The sequence below is a fragment of the Antrostomus carolinensis genome, unplaced genomic scaffold (genome assembly GCF_000700745.2).
Source record: "Antrostomus carolinensis isolate BGI_N321 unplaced genomic scaffold, ASM70074v2 scaffold38860, whole genome shotgun sequence".
Taxonomy (NCBI): Eukaryota; Metazoa; Chordata; class Aves; order Caprimulgiformes; family Caprimulgidae; genus Antrostomus; species Antrostomus carolinensis.
This window is the reverse complement of record NW_010288367.1, coordinates 474-20,133: the sequence shown is the minus strand read 5'-3', so window position 1 is coordinate 20,133 and position 19,660 is coordinate 474. Positions and strand designations below refer to the sequence as shown.

General features: G+C 36.6%; 1 protein-coding gene across 1 annotated transcript; it reads left to right on the top strand.

Annotated features, from left to right (window-relative positions):
• The first annotated feature begins 2,105 nt into the window (after positions 1 to 2,105).
• USP8 (ubiquitin specific peptidase 8) lies at positions 2,106 to 18,762 on the top strand. Its single transcript, XM_010166458.1, has 19 exons — positions 2,106 to 2,209; positions 2,976 to 3,120; positions 3,612 to 3,697; positions 6,293 to 6,437; positions 7,042 to 7,090; positions 7,804 to 7,963; positions 8,244 to 8,406; positions 9,430 to 9,574; positions 9,747 to 9,967; positions 11,043 to 11,639; positions 12,952 to 13,038; positions 13,622 to 13,702; positions 14,082 to 14,344; positions 14,909 to 15,121; positions 15,654 to 15,864; positions 16,198 to 16,434; positions 16,934 to 17,076; positions 17,443 to 17,575; positions 17,805 to 18,762. The coding sequence occupies exons 1-19, from the start codon at positions 2,106 to 2,108 to the stop codon at positions 17,988 to 17,990; spliced, it is 3,369 nt and encodes a 1,122-aa protein (XP_010164760.1). The 3' UTR covers positions 17,991 to 18,762.
• The last annotated feature ends 898 nt before the right edge of the window (positions 18,763 to 19,660 follow it).

The following is a 19,660-nucleotide window of genomic DNA, read 5'->3' as shown; positions in this document are numbered from 1 at the left end:
GTGTTTTAAGATGAGTGAGGTATAGGATATTTTATTAATTTTATGTATTAAAAGTAGTATTCGAGGACTTTATTATTTGCTACTTAGAATTATCTGAAAATCTGTGTCCAAAGCAAAGATTTTTAACAAGTTTATCAGCTTCAAAATGTTGCTATGTAATTGTTAAATTAGCAAGTACAGCATCTGTGTTTAAGCAGTAAGTTATCTAGTTGGATATTGTTTAGTCTGACCTTGCCATGCCAGACCTTAAACTAAAGAATCTTAATTAGACATGCATCTTGCCTTATTTTTGTATTTGTTTCCAACATGAACTTATCAAAGATTTGGGTTGGTATCTCTGTTGGATAACCAGTTCCTAGACCAAGAACAGTCAAGCCAGTGATAGTCTTATGCAGTGATACCTGAAAGAATACCAGCTCTGTGCCAGGGGAAGGGACCGTGTTCCCATCTCGGCTTCAGATTCTTGGCTGCACACACCAACTGCTCTCCTCACACGAGCTGTGTTGCCTTTCTGCCTCTTCAGCAGGCTGAACTGGCTCAATAAGAGGTTGGACAAGTACCAGGCTAGCGTGAGAAAGAGGGAGGGAAATCAAGACCACCTCATTTGGTGGCAGTCAGCTACAGATCGATTAATGTGGGTGAAACTTCACTCTGAGGTCACTAGCTGATGGTTTTTTGGTCACACTTGTCATGCTAATCATCACCTTGAGGGTGGAAGAGAAATGCCCTGCCTTCATCTTGTCAAAGGCCATGTGGGTTTTCACTATTAGGAAATAATTTATTTGTTGGAATCATTTGAGCATCTTTTTTCTACTTGGTTCCCCTTAATTTCATTGGTATTGCTAGCACCTTAATGTCTCACCGCTTGAGAGGGAGCTCAGTTCCTCCCCTGCCACCCCCAAGGGCTGAAATAGCTTACTGTGTATTGGATTCAAAGATTTGTAGTTAGCCTGTCTGTATGAGACTTAATGGACTGTTCTGTGCAGAATGTTAAATGAGATGATGTAATTGTCCCTTCTGGCCAAACTCTGCTAATTATTTCATGGCTACCTGCAGAGCACTTTAAATGGAAGCAGAAAGACAATCCCTAGGAGTTTAAGACCTACAGTATGTCCAGGAAGTTTCAAGTAAACTTTAACAGTAGCAACCTTCCTCTTCTGAGCTTGTTTCTTATCGAGACACTAGAAGTCACGTTTCCATGGGTGTAGTGTGTATTTGCAGAGGTTTGTACTAAGGTAGGGATAAATAATTACCCATTACTGATTTCAGAGTACAGAGAAGTCAGCTGATTTTTCATCATATACTTACTGGTGTTATAACCAAACAAGTTTGCTGGATATGATGATTTTGAACATTCTTAAGTCAGCATTTCCTTTCTTATTATTTTTTTTCGTCTGCTAACATTCTTGATAAATTACCTAGAGTGGTTTCAAATAATTCTATAACTTTGGGAGGATTAATTTGTACTGTTAATTGTTCAACCACTCTGTTTGCCTCAGTAATACTTAGAAATTATAAAAGAGGACCTTTATGGATGATTAGCATTTAAATAGTTGCAGTTTAAGCAGCTACATTATTTTTCTCACTTCTGGCAAAGTAGTTTTCTTTGGCTTCTGGAAATACTTTTTTCCATTTATGCTTGTTGTACAAATAATTGCCCAGAATAAGTGACAGATTTTTTTTGTTTTGCTTTAAATCTATATTTTTCTATGTAAGTAATTCTGGTTTAATAGTAGTAATATAGATTCATACAAAATACATAGGTGTATTGATAAGTACTGATGCTGTAGTAGTATAATAATATTTCACCAGATGATAGCGGACCAGATCAGATCCTAGAACTCAAATTCATTACCTACAATTAAATTACATATAGAATTTTTCATCATAGCTTAATCTTTAACTGCATAAGTTCCAGATTGTTTGATACAAATACTAATTCACATAACGTGAGATAGATTAGGTAATAACCCCATACAGGTAACTATAACTGTATTGGAATGTAATTGGGCTCTTCCTCCTTCTCCCCTCCCTCCAGAAAAATATTGATAGAGACTTCTAAGAAGCTGTACCATCCTAGACGGGACATAAGTAGCAACACTAACATGCCTGCTGTGGCATCTGTACCTAAGGAGCTGTATCTCTGTACTTCATTGAAAGATCTCAACAAGAAGACAGAAATAAAACCTGAAAAGACGAGTACAAAGAGGTATATGTATTTTAATTTATTTTGGATTAATATTAGAAGTATTAGTGCTACTCTTCTGAGCAGGTTCTAGAACAACTATGTTGTGTATCTAAATTTCCTCAATTATTTCACAGAATCACAGAATATTAGGGATTGGAAGGGACCTCAAAAGATCATCTAGTCCAATCCCCAATTTCTGTTAAATAAAAAAAATCTTTGATAGTCTTATATAGAGATCTTTCAACTATCACATCAGATATGCTTACTGTGTACAGAAAGTGACTTAACATACTGTCAAAACATGACTTGGACAGAGCATGCTGCCCATGAAAATTTGCATACTTTGAGAAAAAGCTACATAGATGCAAATTCTTAAAAATGATAAAAAGTTTAGCAAATGTGTAAATAGAAGATATTTTGCCTCTAGCATTTTTAGACAGTCTGCTGTTTCATTTTGTCTTATGATGAATTTGTTTTTCCTCAAAAAAAAAAGATATTTTTAGAAGAGAGAAGTTTCTTGGTAAGTTTTTTTTTTTCCATATCTCAGTATGCTATTTAATTACGGAAGACTTTAAATAAGGCTGGTAAACAAACTAGCAAAGGGAAACGTTATTTAGAGGAGCATGATTGTAATTTGGATTTAATGAAAGCCTTACATTAAGATGGTAAAATCAGATGCTTAATATATGGGCAGAGGCTGTGAATGCTTAAAATGGCATCTTGTAATGAAAAGGTGTTTGGGGACAAGTCAACAATTACATGCTTTATTCCTCTTCTTTGATTTCAGTTATGTGCAGAGCGCCCTTAAGATTTTCAAGGCAGCAGAGGAAAGCAGGTTGGACAGAGATGAAGAAAAAGCTTACATCCTATATATGAAATATGTGACTGTTTATAACTTTATTAAAAAGAGACCTGACTTTAAGCAGCAACAGGTATAAAAGCTTTCTGATTCACCTATTCTGCATTGTTAGAAATATTAGAAGTACAGAGAATTACACTAATGCACATTCGGAGTATTACACTGGTATTAAGTAAACTGTCTAACTTCAGATGATATTTTTTCCTTTCCATCCTATTTTGACAAGTCTATTGTTAATTGCTTCTACAGTTTGCTTTTAATACATATAAGGTATATAAATTGACAGATCTGTTAATATTTTTTTAGGGAAAGGTATTGCTGTCATCTTTCCCATTCAGACTGGTTTTGGTGCAGTTGCCTTGCCTAGCCTTTATTTATTAGTCCTATAGAACAATTTCGCTTACAAACTCATGTTTGAGAGTAAAATATTTTGATTCAAAGCAGTTCCTTTTGTTGGCATTAATATAATACCAATTCTGTGTAGATTAGCAGCTCTTGATATGCATGGAAGTAGGCATTATTAAGCTGTACTATTAATATGTGGGGTGATGCTTGCAATTTTAGGATTACTTTCATTCAATTCTTGGACCTACAAATTTAAAAAAAGCTATTGAAGAAGCTGAAAGACTCTCAGACAGCCTTAAACTCAGGTATGTGAATACAGTTAATAGACAAGATACTGTTTGTTATACCTGAAGCCTGTACATGTGCAATTGCAGGTTTTCATGCTATTTAGTAGTAAGGGATTGCACTTGAGTAGACCTTAGATACCCAAAACTCTTGAGAGCTTAAATTGTTTATCCACAATTAGAGATCATTTTTGTCATCACATACTCCAATAACTTGCCACTGCATACGTTGTCTCTTAATTCTTGGTAGCTATGATTTGTTGATACTGTCTCCTATTTTTGTTTAATGACTAAAAAATAAACCACAAGATATAAACTATATACACTGGAGATGATTAAGAGCCGTTTCTTCCTTACCCTTTTCATTGTAGGGTCATCTGAAACCAAATACACTAATGAATGTTCCTAATATTTACGTATGTTAAGAAGTCCTCCTAGTGTAGATTTAGTTCACGTTCACAAAACACATTTTTGATTCCTTAGATAGCTACTACACCTTTTCTCCACCTCTGCCACATGCAGATGTGTATATGGAAATACACAGTTTGCCAGCAGGTAACTAAGCTGAGGCTAACAGGCTTTTGGGTAGCTCATTTACTGTCATAACTGTCAAGTTACATGTCTTTGTGCTGTAAGGCACGAAATTGTGTTGTTAAGAAGCTGTAAGGTAGAATCTATCTGTAGGTGCTATTCAGTGCAGTTTGTCTTGCAATTAGCCTTATCTGCTTCTCAAACCCTTCACAACTATCTTTCTCTCCACTTTCTCACCCTTTTAAGTCTCTGCCTTCAGCTAGACACATTTCCCTTCCCACACACACACCCCCTCAGGTATGTAAAATCATATTCTATGCCCTTCAAAGTGCTTAATCCAGAAAGTTAGTTTAGGTGAACAAGGAAATAAGAGTGTGTTTACACATATATGAAAAGACTGTCTAAAGATATCTGCTGATACTATGCATGAAATAATCTTTAGGTTTTCATTATTTTTAATTGAGTCTTACAATTTAACAGAGCTACAAATTCGCTGTAAGAGTAAACACTGATAGAGTTATAGAAAAACAAAATTATTCAGAGACTTACTGTTTAGTAAGTTGTGGGTTTTTTTATGAAAGGAACAGAGTTTTGAAAGTTGACACAATTAATAACCTTCAACTATTCTGAGCAAAATTTATATATATTTAAAGTTAATACAAATGAAACATGACTCCTGTGTAACTACAGAAGTTGTTTCAGGGAAATTCTTTGTATAATTTCCTTTCCAGGCAGTAGGCCAGCAAATAGTTTAAATGTTAATTGTTAACTGAAAGTGGATCTGCTGAAACATCATTTGTATAGGAGTGGGAATACCTATATGAATTACTTTGTGCTTCAGAGGTGTATCAGTGGGTAAATGGGAAATTGATGGGTAAACATTCTGTACTGACAAAATTAAATGAAAATCTGAAGTAATTATTTAGTACCGTTAACTCCAAATGAGAACAAAATGCTCTGTTCTAACTTACGATGCCTTTGCCAAATCAAGAAGCCTGTTTAAAAAATAAAATTACAGACTTGCAGCCTTCTTCCTATTAGTGGCGTTGACTTTGAGGCAGAATTTGATTTAATGATCTAACACAGTACTTTTGATATGAACTATAGCTGTATTGTCATTTTAATCCTAATTAGGCAACATCAATTAAAATGAGCACTTAACTAATACAGTTCAGTGTTCATGTTTCACTGCTGGGTTCAGTCATCAAAATCGCTGGTTCAAAACATTTTTATTTTTTCTAACACAGTGCTGTTTAACAGTGATGTGACTTTACAAACCTGCAGTTGGTGATCCAGAAGTTATAGTTTGGAGGTCACCAGTTTACAATACTGTGATTGTCCTTACAATGGCAAAAGGCTGGGAGGTTAGTTTTAAACTCTTAGGGATTTCTGAAAAGGATAGCTGTACACAAGAGTTAGGTTCACTAAAACTCTCCAGTATACGTGATTCTTGTGTTGTCTTCACTGTAGCCCCAGTCTTTGAAACAAACAGCAGGGACACAGGTGAGGACATAACAGTGTTATAAAGTCAGCTTACATCCTGAAGGTGACTGCTTCCATATATGTAGCTCTGATCCAGCTTCTCAGAAAAAGGAAATTTAGATAACTGAGCTAACTTACTCCTAACTGTGATTGTTAGATCTGTTGCAAAACCAAATAAAATACCTAGGATGATTGTTACAATATATTGAAGTTTATCTGTAAGTCCCCAATACTTGCTCTTTCCTCTGTGAAATGGAAAACCTGTTGCATTTAGTAACACCATAGCTAAGCATGGCCCCAGGTTTAGTGAACAGGATTAGTTAACCTTAAGAACAGTGGCTATGAAATAAGACTCAAACTAGGGATTAAGAATAAGAAAACCAACCCGAGAGCGGGAGAAGCAATATCATGCAGTCACGGAGGAAAATTTGGTTTATTTGAAATACAAAAATTGATAATACTTTTTCTTTTTAATCTTTGAATACTCCCCCTCCCCAAAGGCTTGATGATTCTGATGTTGTTTATCCAAGGCTAGCCAATAACACAATATTTGGGGCGGGGGAAAAAAAGGTTTGTTGGTTGCTTGTTTTTCCCCCCCAATAGATATGAGGAAGCTGAAGTTCGGAAAAAACTCGAAGAGAGGGACAGACAAGAGCTGCAGAAAAAGCAAGAACAAAAAGATGATGGAAAGAGCTCAGCCAAAAACTCCTCAGAAAGTGCTGCGGATTCCAAAGGAAAAAGCCAAAGGGTAATTGAAGATGTTTATAGATTCTCTAATTCAGTCTAAATGTATAGTTTTAATCTAGCATTTGATCTTTACTTGTAGCTATTTCCAGTTCAGAATCATGTATTTTAAAATTAGATACACTCCCCATAACCCTTTGATATTTCTTTGGAAGATGTTGAATCCTACCAACCTCCAAGTCCTGCATAAGATATGAAGTCAAATCGGATTTCACAAAAGAACTAGCCAGTTTGAGAAACCCGAGGTAGTGGTAATAAGCTGATGTTATAGATAACATGTCTCCTCTTTCCTAAAGAGCAGACTTTTCTGCAGTAGTGTGGAAAAAACTAATTTCTCTGCAAATGCTTCATGAATTTTGCCTAGCAGATGATGTGGATCTAGGTTGTATTGCCTTTTTAACAGGTTTCTGTCTAGGTAGGGCAGCAACCTTGGTATATTTTTATTACAGGTGTCAACAATTCTTTAGAAGAAGCTTCCTTATTCTAGGTTTCTTCCTGTAGCTTACAGTCCAACCACTTTCCTTCAAGCTCTTTGCGAGTCAGTGGCCATTTAGGTTCTGAATATTAGATATTAAATTAAGTTTTTATTTTTTGTCCTTACACCACAGGTTAATGGTGAGAGGAAGCATTCACTGGAAAGAAAGGATCAGTCTGACAGTCTGAGTGGTAAGAGATGCAATACTCACAGATGTGGAAAAGTTCATCACACTTAAGCAGATGCAGTTCTTTTAAGGACTTATTTCACAGTCAGAGTATTTTGATGAAACTCTAGTATCCTGTATTTTGGTAGGGGTGCCTTAGTAATTAACTAAGCTCTACATTGCAGCCTTCATCACTTGTCTTGAACTTAGAAAGCTCTATGTAGTTTTTCAACAGTTTAATAACTAAAGCTGAACTAGCCCTAGAGCAGTCAAAGTAGGAGGAAAAATGCCTCCTCAACTGCTGAGAAAAAAAATCTAGACAAGGCTGAAACGTGTCAGCTTTCTCAGTTAAATAAGATTTTTTCCTTTCCTCTCCCAACCGTATGGTTTTTGTTCCTATAATAAATACATGAAAACGTTCTCTACAGTTCTTAAGAGGAACATCTGCAGGATGAAGTTAACAAATGCTTGCCTATATAGCCTCATTTAAATGAGACCACCAAAAGTTAAAACTAGTTTATCACTACAGTGTTCAGTATTGTCTAATTCAGTAGATTAGGTGCTAATCAGTAGTAGTGGGAGCAAAAGGGCCAATATGTTTATTCTACAGTGCATCACCTCCATAACTTTGTGGGACTTTTCTGTTTTGTCTGTGTGCAGTCTTGGTTACACCAGTCAGATGTGATCATAGCTATCTCCATTTATACTGTAGCTTTTCGCATCTAATAGCTTTTGTGTTTCAAGGAGCAGTCACAGCTGAGAAACTGTTTGCAATGATGTCAGACAAAAATATCGAATTGATTATAATGGATGCTCGAAGACTGAAGGACTATCAGGAATCCTGTATTCCAAGATCTATCAGCGTCCCAGAAGAAGCTATCAGTCCTGGGTATGAAATAACATTAAATGATAGTGAAATATTTAATTTTATAAGGTTATTAATTGACTGAAAAAAGACTATATGCTTTATAAACTTGTACTCTTAGTTTCAGAGTCCCTCACATATACCAGTGGGTGAGATGTATCTGGGCAGCTCTGTTCTTGCCTGTACTGACTTCAAGCCAGAGCATATTTCTTTTATCCAAGCACATAAATGTATATGGATTACATATCATTGGACAAAATGTTACTTGTACATTTGTCTTTAAATGCATGTTAATGCCTTTCAGAGTTACTGCTAGCTGGATTGAAGCTAGACTCCCAGAGGATTCTAGAGATCCATGGAAGAGGAGAGGACACTTTGATTACGTTATACTGCTAGACTGGTTTAGTTCTGCCGAAGACTTAAAGATAGGGACAACTCTTCAGAGCCTGAAAGATGCGCTTTTTAAGGTTGGCAAATTTTGTGTTTTATATTAATTAATCTTAATAAATAAGAAAGTCTTAAAGCACCTGTAATTACAAAGAATATGGAAGACTTAATGACACTTTGCAAGAAACATGGTCACTCTTTTTCGTATATTAGCAACTGTAATACCTTATTCAAGGGAACTGGCTGGCCAGCTGCACAGGCAGGCCAAAGAAGGCTGGCTTCTTTGCAGTCCTATCAGCCAGGCACTTTCTAGAACAGAGGACTTTTGGTGAAGGAGATCCCAGAAATATTTTGAGCATGGTTAACTTTTGTGCATTATTGAAAATAACCTTTAGAGCAACATGAATTTTAATTTGAGCTTCATCAACGCAAGGAGCTTACAGCCTCAGTATTAAGCAGCTGCTCAACATTTTCAGGTCAGAACTCTGGCTATGGCTGTGTTGTTCCTAGTCTTCATATAGGTGGCTCTTGTGAAAGACTGCACATCTTTCTGTTACCTGAGCATGCAAGACTAAGGTGCAGACATAGTTCAGGCAGTTCTCCCTGTTTATTGATCTGCAGAATATTCTCTGAACCTCGGTGTCTCATTCATGTTCCAATACCGAGGGCCTCAGGAGGAGGCTAGTCTGGAACCTGACCTCTCAAGGGTTTTTCAGAAAGTTAACATTATACTTTCAAAAGCCAATGCCCCTAATCACTCAGTGAACTTACCAGATAAGAAACTGAAGTAAATATTATAATTAAAAAATTTCTGTAGGGAGGATTGTTACTGAAGTGGTAGTAAGTGGCTCTTTCTGTACTGGAAATACTCAGACCCTGGTGTAGGTAGAACTAGGAACCTAACTCTGGGCATTCTCCAAACACAAAGAGGATTCCTGTTCCCTAAAGGGTTTTTGCGGCGTGTTTAATTCTTATTTAAAAATCTCAAAAGTAACCTCTCTTAATGTAATGACCAGACACAGAAATTTCAACACCAGCATTAAGATGTAAAATTTATTTGCTATTTTAAAATAATTTAACTTTAAACTTTTTTTTTCTTATAGTGGGAAAGCAAAACTATACTGCAGAATGAACCTTTAATTCTAGAAGGAGGTTATGAAAACTGGCTCCTTTGTTTTCCCCAGTACACAACAAATGCTAAAGTAACTCCACCACAGCATAGCAGGAGTGAAGCAGTGACTGTTTCTTGTAAGTATAAAGAATATACACTACCCCACCCCTCCTGCCAAGTGTTTAATATTACTTCTGAGCCTTGTTCTGCCTAAATCTAAGTTTTGGGGTGGAACATGGGGGTTATTTTGCTTTTGCATTTTTGTTTTAAGAGTGCTCTCATGCTTCCCTCCTCTTCCCCCTTCTAAAGTGAATTTTACGTATCCATCTCTGGAAGAGCCACCTCCTGTTCCACCTGTTGTTGCTATAAAGCCATCTCCAACAGAAGCAATTGAAAATGAAGAAATGGGAGATAATTTGGAAGAGAGACTAAAATCACTTAATAGACCAAGTGTACAGGATGCTGCTGTTCCAAAATCTGACAGTTCACTTGTAGTTAATCCAGCATCAATTACAAGAAGCATCCCTGAGGTAAGCTGTGGTTTTTTTTTTTTTCCAGAGTTAATATGTGGTTAATCTAGAAACCCACCACATGCAGAGTCCTAAATCTACAAAGTAAATACTCAGTATTTGTTTAAGCCTTGTGCATAAGTACATTGGCATGGAGACTATTGGTGGTCTGTGACACCATGCTAACTAATCTACAGAACTTTATGAAACCAAATATACCTAATATAATTGTAGAGCTTTTCATGAATATTTTGATATGAGCACCTGAGAAATTGAAGGTCAGTGATTGATCATTAATTCAGAAAGTCTATAAGCCAACTTTTTTGCTCAAAACATACATATAGTAAAATACACTGAGGGCAGTTAGGCCATGGCTTACCTTGCAGAGGTCTGCTTTCTGGCAACTGTATTTTCCTTCAAATAATAAAACATTTAGGTAGCTTGCTCTTCATCCAGTAGTGAAAATACAAGGGTTTCTTTCTTCCTTTCACAGGGATAAAACTTTCTAAAGACACCTTTGTAGAATCCTTGCACTAAAATAATGTTTACCTATAGGAGACAAGGCTCTAAAGTCAAACTCTTTGCTTTTGTTCTTCTAGATCCTGACTTTAATACAGATTTCAGCTAAGAGACCCTAAACCTTATTTCTGTTCTTTGCTGAACCAGACTAGCTTTTATGTCTTCAGAGCTTCTACCTCAGTATCAAAACCAACTTGCTCTCCTAGGTCTGAGCATAAGCAGTTCTTAAATACCTCTTCCCATCAAGCAGATCTGCCTTAATCACATGCACTGTCACATGACTGAGAGCCAAGCCCAAATTAGGCTGATTGCCCTGAAACGTTCACCTTTGAAAGCCTGAAAATAAAGAGTTGTAGTAATCAGTGCTTAACGCTGTCCTTATGGTTCTGTAGGGCTTGCTGATTCTTATCTCACATCTGTTTTACTAACAGGCAATTTGAATTACCAGATTCAATGAAATTGAAAGTTCACTATCTCTCTGTCAGGAGTCAACTTTGTGTCATCTTTATTCTCTTATGAATCTCACTTAGAAGCAGAGCAGCTGTAGTGAATTGTCGTTCTGTGCTTCTCGTTACAGGTTGATCGTACTAAAAAGCCTTCACTAAAAATCCCTGATGAGAACAGACCAAAATCTGAAAGTACAGCTGGTGACAGCCAGCCTGGTGAGAGTGGACGAATAGTTCCAGACCGGTCCACAAAGCCATTACGTGATGCAAAGAGCATTCTGACAGAAGAAGAAAAAAATCGTGTACATGCAGAAACTGCTGCTCTGCTAGAGAAAAACAGACGGGAAAAAGAACTTCGGGAGAGGCAACAAGAAGAACAGAAAGAAAGACTCAAGCGAGAAAAAGAAGAACAAGAACAAAAAGCAAAAGAAGAACAGAAAGAAAAGGAACACAAAGAAAAGCTACAGCAATCCAAAGAGGACAGAGAACAGAAGGAGAGAGAGGAGCAAATAAAAAAAGAACAAGAGGAAAAAGAACAAGAAAGAGCACGCAAGGAGGCAATAGAAGCAAAAAAGCAAAATAAAAATGAACTAGAAACCATTGGTGCAAAAAGGATTGAAATTGACAAAATATCTGTGGAAGAAAGAGAGAAGGGAACTCGAACACCAGAAGCGCAGAGACGTGCACTGGGTGATACACCTCAGACCTTTGTGACTGTTTCAAGCAAGGTTAGTGACAAAGAGAAAATCATCACCAAATGTGGAGTAATTATTCAGGATTATTTGTGAGTGCATACTCTAGCATCAATCTAGAAATTTTAAATACATAATTGGACTTTTATTTAGGCTGTTTTCATGTAAATGTAGAGGAGAAAGTTAAAATCAAGACACAAATAGGGTTTTCTTACAAGACAGCCTCGATTCTTGCTTGTAGGTGGGCAACATGGAATCCCCATAGGATAATAAAACTTCTCACTGACATGGAGCTAGAAGGGATGGTTCATAGGCTGCAGTCCTCTGTTTCAAGAATAGAAGCATGGTGGCATTTTACCATTTATACCAGCCCAGTACTGTATATTACACTGTTGTAACACATGGTAGGGACAGAGTTACGTTATCATAACAAACTCTTTAGTGCCTCTAGCTGCTAAATGCTGATAGAACAGCATTTTGTTGTCAGGCATAGGAAGCAAAGCAATTCCCTCATCTAGGATTTTTGCTGAGATCAGTCCAGTTCCAGCTCTCTCTGTGTCTGTGAGGGGGTTACAGTTCCTTCTTTCCTCAGATTCTTGAAGAAAACTGCAAAATTTCAGAATGTAAAAATCATCTGATCATTAAATAGGAGCCATTTGTGAAGCTGAGTCAGTAACAAAACAGATGTCTTTAAACAGATGTCTTTAAAACCATTTCTCAAGAACGTGCATTAGGATGTTTTTTCTCTCCTTTGGCAACTGCAGTTGCTGTTTGACCAAACTTTGATGCTTGTGTAATACAGCTGCACAAGGAAGCCAAAATGAACTTTCCTGGGCAGCCTTAGCACAGTCATCCTTGAGCTTTTGTTTGACTGACAGAGCAACTTCACATAATCCCCAAAGGACTGCCTGTGATAAAATAAATTCATAATGTTGGCTTCACAGTTTGCCTTTTTCATGGAGAGGCTTTGTTACAGTTAGAAGTAAATGGGGAAAAAGTATTTCATTTAAAAACAAATTGTAAAGCCCACAGCTTTTAGCAGGGGAAAGGAGTGTAGGAGGAACTTCTGCACTGTATTTCTGAGCTCTTGAAACTACATAACAGACTGTCCTGTGTAATAAAACATTCAGCTACAAAGGCCACTCCAGCAAATTGCCTATAGTATAGGCAAAGACTAGGAAGAATAACCATGATGTGTAGATACCTGCTCTAACCACTTCTTTGTGGCACTTGAATTTAACAACCAAAAGAAAAAAACCTCTGCTTTTCCCTAATTTGCTTTATCAGCATTCTTTATTGACATTCCAGATGAAAATTGAAAGCCTTCTCTCAAAATCTTTTGCAGCAGACTGGGGTTAAAGGACAACCAGACAGTGGAGCTCAAAAGCCAAGACCCCTTAGAGAGGATTCTGAACAAGATAACGAAAGACTTAAAGTAAATACAATGTGTTGTATGTTGCCAAAACCAATCAAGCATAGATGCTTTATGATTATTAATATTATGTTAAATTCCACCTCGTTTCAATTTTCTTAAAAAAAGACTATACCATGTTTACAGCTTGTTTTTTGCTTTTGCTCATTTGTCATATTCACCTGAAAAAAATTTTTGAAGCTTTCACTAGAAATCATCCTGTTTCTCATGGCATTAACAAGCATTCCACACTTGTTCGTCATCTCACGCATACTCCTTCACATCTGGCTTTGAAAGGGAGAAAAGATCATCCATCTCCTAATAAAGTAGCTTCTTTAGGGAAGAAATTGAGTATTCAGACTTTTGTGAGACTGAATTGTCCTTTTTTTCTGGAACATGCCAACAAACAGGTTTTGTTTAGATTGAGTGATACAAAATAGTAACACTATATTAGCATTACAATAAATTGTATTTCCAGCTATAATCAAGGATATCTCATTTCTTATTGTTTTGCATTAAATCATGTAACTATGTAGGGAGAGTCACAGGCAGCTTGCTGCTCTGCATAAGTAACTGTACGTACCTTCCATTTCCATTTATTTATTAGTCTCAGCGAGAGCCATTAATCAGAGCACGAAGTGAAGAAATGGGAAGGATAATTCCAGGACTGCCTGCAGGCTGGGCAAAGGTAACTTTCTGTTCTGCTGTTATAATCAAGGTGCCTTGTGCAGTTTTGTTACAAATTGTTTATTTGTAACTTAGATAATTTATTTCCCCCCCACCTCCCCCTGCAACTTCCAATGAATTTTAACATTATTTGTAATGAAGCTACAAGAGCTCATCTGCTGTTCCTGGTACTAAGCAGTTGCTGTTTAACATGCATTGTGGTGAATGTGGTACCTTCTGGTAAATTTAATCCATTAAGTATTGAGGCCAATAACAATGGTTAATGTCCCATTGTTTGAAAAACTCATGCACTGTTCTTACAGTAGTTTAAAAATAGGTAAGTAAGTTAATGATGAATTTTTTACTTGTTTTTTGAAACAATTTGTTTTCTTCCCCCCAAGTTTCTGGATCCAATCACTGGAACCTTTCGTTACTATCACTCGCCAACAAATACTGTTCATATGTATCCACCAGAAATGGCTCCTTCATCCACTCCTCCATCAACCCCTCCAACTCATAAACCCAAGCCACAGGTGACTGTTGAACGAGAAAGAGAACACTCCAAACTGAAGCGCTCGTACTCTTCCCCAGATATAACCCAAGCCATTCAGGAGGAAGAGAAGAAAAGAATTCCTGTAACTCCTGCAGTCAATCGTGACAATAAGTATGTTTGATAAGTTATACCACAACTCATGCAATATGATAACGTATGACTTTGTATTTAACCAACTGAAAATCATTAATATTTTCTAAGTAGCTTTGAAAGGATGCAAGAGTGATAGACTTCAATGTATAGGGCAGTTATCTTTTGAGAATTAATGTAATGGTTATGTATTAACATGAAGTTCAGAGGTCACGGTGTAATTGGACAACAGTTGCTTTTTAAGTGCTGGTATTTGAGTTAACATATCAAATGCCAGTCTTCTGACAGCTTGTGAAATGCAGAGTTTTCAGTTTTTAAATTGGATTAAATCAACAGTTAATTCTTCATCTGTAAATTAAAAAAACCCCAACTGATGGAGCCTATAACTCAGCCTTGTTATAGGCCAGTGTCTATGGCTTTTCACTATTGCATCAACTGCTCTTGAATACCTTAAATGATGGCTGGCATTTGGTGATGTCTTGTGCCAGGTATATTTCATTCCCGGTGAGGGAGGACGGTTCTGTTGGCTTATGTGCACAGTCTTGTCAAGTCTGAGACTCTTAAAAAATAATTTCCTCCTTACAGGCCAGTCTGTTACACTAAAGCAGAAATTTCAAGACTCTCTGCATCACAAATTCGGAATCTTAATCCTGTGTTTGGGGGATCGGGACCAGCTCTTACAGGACTTCGTAATCTAGGGAACACTTGCTATATGAATTCCATATTACAGTGTCTGTGCAATGCACCTCACCTGGCTGATTATTTTAACAGAAACTTGTATCAAGATGATATTAACAGGTAACAATCTCTTATTCTCATCCTTTAATTTATAATTGAAGGAAAAAAAAAAAATCTGCCTTTACAATTGTTAATTCAAAAAAATCCCTTAGTGGGGTTAAGGGGGTTTGTTTGTTTGTTTTCTTTTTTTTCTATGCCTAATTTTTCTATTAGGCAAATGCTAACTTGTGAGTGTCTTGACATTTTCAAAATTGTGTGTGTGACAAAATAGGTTTTACTGGATAGTCTTAAGTAAATTGTGCTTGCCATATTCATAAATATAAGTGTACTAGAGTCTGCTAAAACCAAATGTAGTATTTAAATAGCAGTTTACAAAACAAGCTGGAAACAGCTGTACTTTCCATCACCCCAGTCTCGATGGAATTACAGTGCCAAAGCAGACAAAAAACTCAGTCTAACAACCAGTTTTTCTTAGTCTAAAGAAATTACTTTGAAATTGGGATAAAGTCTTGAATTAATAACACTAATATTTTTTTTTATAAAGTTATTTGAATGGTTCACTTTTTTTTTCCCCCACTGTTTAATTGTACAGGTCAAATTTCCTGGGGCATAAAGGTGAAGTGGCTGAAGAGTTTGGTGTAATAATGAAAGCTTTATGGACAGGACAATATAAATATATCAGTCCAAGAGACTTTAAAATTACAATTGGGAAGATTAATGACCAATTTGCAGGATATAGCCAACAGGACTCCCAAGAATTGCTTCTCTTTCTAATGGATGGCTTGCATGAAGACCTAAATAAAGTAAGCAAAATACTTGTAACAAATTAGACATCTGTCAGATGATCAAGAGAAATAAATTTTAGTAAGACCCTCTTATTTCTTAAGAAGATTATGTTACTGGAACCTTGTATAGAAGGAAACGCTAGTATTCAGAATTAAAGTAGGAATTTATTTTGAAACAGTATAAGGTACTGAAGGGAATAATGGAAGAAGCCTAACTAGATAAGTGAGTGGATACACTGACATGTTTAAATGTTCTTACAAATATTAAATACTATGCTTGCCTATAGATGAGACTTTCTATTTTTACATATGTTAATATATGGCTACAGTATTTAAACTTCTGTTATCCAGGCTGACAACAGGAAAAGATACAAGGAAGAAAACAATGATCATCTTGACGACTTGAGAGCAGCAGAACTAGCCTGGCACAAACACAAGCAACTCAATGAATCCATTATTGTGGCACTCTTTCAAGGCCAGTTCAAATCTACAGTGCAGTGTCTTACGTGTCTCAAGAAGTCCAGGACCTTTGAGGCTTTCATGTATTTGTCGTTACCACTTGCATCCACGAGCAAATGTACACTGCAGGTACGCTGGCACTAGAGAGGAATAGCTCTGAAGTGAAAACATTTCTCTGTTACTTCATTATGATGTTGCTTCTGCTCAGCCTCTTGTTGAAGGGGTTGGTCAGTATTCCAGCTTAATTTACACTAAGCTGAAACATGAACAGATCTGAGTCTTCATTATTTTTTAATTCTTCTAAAATTGGAAAAAAAAAAGTTATTCCTTAAAAGTTTTAAAATACAAGCAGGATGGAAATATTGAAGCTGCAGTAGCAGAAAAGAGAGGTATAGTGTTTATTTTTGTAGGTCCTAGTATAAATATTTTGTGTTTTCAAACAAACTAGTGTAGGTATATTTTGAAGGACTTGCAGCTAATTAACTGCTGGATTTAACTCACTTTTCCTCATCTTTGTGAAACAGCATGCAGGTTATTCATGCAGGTTAACAATCAAATAGGAAACAAAAATTTTTGCTGTACTTTCATGAACACCTGCCCTTCACAATCTGTTTGTATTTTGTTTCAGCAATGCCTTAGATTGTTCTCCAAAGAGGAAAAGCTCACTGATAACAACAGATTTTATTGTAGCCACTGCAAAACTCGAAAGGATTCTTTGAAAAAAATAGAAATTTGGAAGTTACCACCTGTTCTTCTTGTGCACTTGAAACGGTAAGAGAAACAGTGATCAGCAAAAATTAACCAGGATGAAGTGGCCAGGCTTTGATGGAGATTGATTGTTCCAGTGCAATAGCTGAGCATTTTTAATTAGAGAAAGTTCTAGATCTATTCCCAGTTGTAATGGTGTGAGCATTTTATTTTCATCTGGTGCCTGGTTTATTAGGCTGTAGTTCACAAAGCACTTCTGCAAGTAATCTCTTTTCATTTGTGCTAAGAAACACGTGTGCAAACCTTAACAGAATTGGGGGCCAAATGCTTCAGTTGAGATCACGTCCTGGTTAAAAACAAGGAAAACAAACATTCTTAAATAGCTTGTGAACAACCTGCAACTTTTAATGATGCTTTTTAATCCTCTAGATTTTCCTATGATGGAAGATGGAAGCAAAAGCTTCAAACTTCTGTAGATTTCCCATTGGAAACTCTTGACCTTTCACAGTATGTTATTGGTCCAAAGAATAACCTGAAGAGATACAATCTGTTTTCAGTATCAGTAAGTAACCATGCCACATTTCAAAGTTCAGCTGGTCTTTATGCCAAGACTCGGGTTAGCCTGCGTGGTTCATCTAGGTTTCCAGGCTGCCTGCCTGGTTGCAGATTAAGTCGTATTCTAAGAATGATTGGTATTTAGTAAAAATCTCACATTTTCTAGTTTATTTCCCTAACTGGGGAAGAAATGGCAGGTTTTGAGGCCATTAATTATTTTCTTCCTATGTTTACAGAATCATTACGGCGGGTTGGATGGAGGGCACTATACAGCCTACTGCAAAAATGCTTCAAAACAACGCTGGTTTAAATTTGATGACCATGAAGTGTCTGAGATCTCAGCATCATCTGTGAAATCCTCAGCTGCATATATTCTCTTTTACACTTCTTATGAACAGCGAGCAGTGGATATGGCCACATAAAGTAGTGTGGGTTAAGAAAACTGGTTTTCTTTTTATAAGAGCAGTGTAGGTTTGGGAGCGCATATAAATATGCACAACTCTGACAGACGTAGTCGCTTACAGATACGGGGATGGTTGCAGCAGCTTTTCTGCAAGCAGGCTCTTTGTGGTCAGTACTAGTGCTCAAAAATCAGAAGATGATTGATTAATAATGCTTGTGGCAATACTGCCATCTGTGAAACCATTTAGAAAGCATACTTGCATTACCATTTATTTAAAAAAACAACTCTATTTTTAGTCTCCTCCAAAATTAAATTCTAGCTTAGTCATCTGATATCTATTAACAAGTAGTTTAAAATGTCTTAAAATCCCAAGGCATATCTTGATTTTTATTTTTTTCTTTCACTGTTATGGCCTTTTCACATTTCTAACCTTAAGCTTGATTCTACTGTGAATACTCTAGAATGATGTAAACAGTTAGGAATGTAAGTGTACATATTGATTGCATACTTGCACATCAGAACTATGTATATAATAAAATGTTGTCCTTTTTGTGAGAATCTCTCAAACTCAGAGGCTTGAGTTATTTGCCAGCTCTAAGCAATTGCAACACTACTTAATAAAAAAGCAGAGCTGTATTTTTTTTGTTAGCTTTTGTCAATATTTGTGCACTTCAGAGTTATTCTAAAAAACCAAGATTTTCCTTTTTAATTTTTTAATATAAATTTTCATGTACACATGCATTAAAAACCTTAATGAAGAAATTATTTAAAAATATATCCTGTTAAATGTATGTTTGGATTTGGCGTTTTCATTCTCAACTAGTTGTGTAATGGTCCAGATTCTATGTAATGTCAGTCTGAATCATACATGGTTTAAAAGTTCTTCAGATTAAAAAAAATACTACTTTGTGTAGAATTTATTAGTTTAGAAACTATTTTAGTTGCATCTTCTGCATTTCCCTGCTCTGGATTTGGGTTAGTTTTCCCTCTCTCATCAGGCTGGCATTCAGAAATCTTAACTCCTACATTCTGACCTTTTACCTGTCTACACGTGTGTGTCTCGCTAATGGAATTAAGACCAGGACTGATTGTTTTCCAGAAGCTTACAAGCTGCAACCAAATTTGCAGTGCTAGAGGGACAGAAATGACAGTACTAGAATAATGCCTTTTTCTTTCCCTCGTATTAATGGTGACTTCATGCCCTGCTCTCCTCTGAAACATACACCCTCAGTGGCCTGGTCGTATCCTTTCCCCTTAGTATCCTACTGTCAATTCCTGAAAGGCAGCTTAAAACAACATAACACACTTAATGACCAGGAGGTTTTTCAGGTAAGTGCATCTGTTTGCTCAGCATTTGTGTTCTTCTGAGGGACGTATGAGGTTTGTCCTGGAAAACAACCATTGGACCTTGTAGAAATGAAGCGGATGCACGTTCCTTAACAGGCTTGGAATCTGTAACCCTTCTCTCTAGAAATTCCTTCCTGAAAGACCACAACAGATGATCAGGTAACGCAGATGCTCTAATTTATTGATGAATTAGGACTTGGCTAATGCTGCCAATGACTTTAATTGCTGGCCTACTCACTGTTCGTTTTCCAGGGCTAGCAGATTTTTAATGGGTGCAGAGAAGGCCTTGGCAGGTGTAGAACAGGAGATAAGCTGTGTCAGTCTGCACTGAGGAATTTGGGA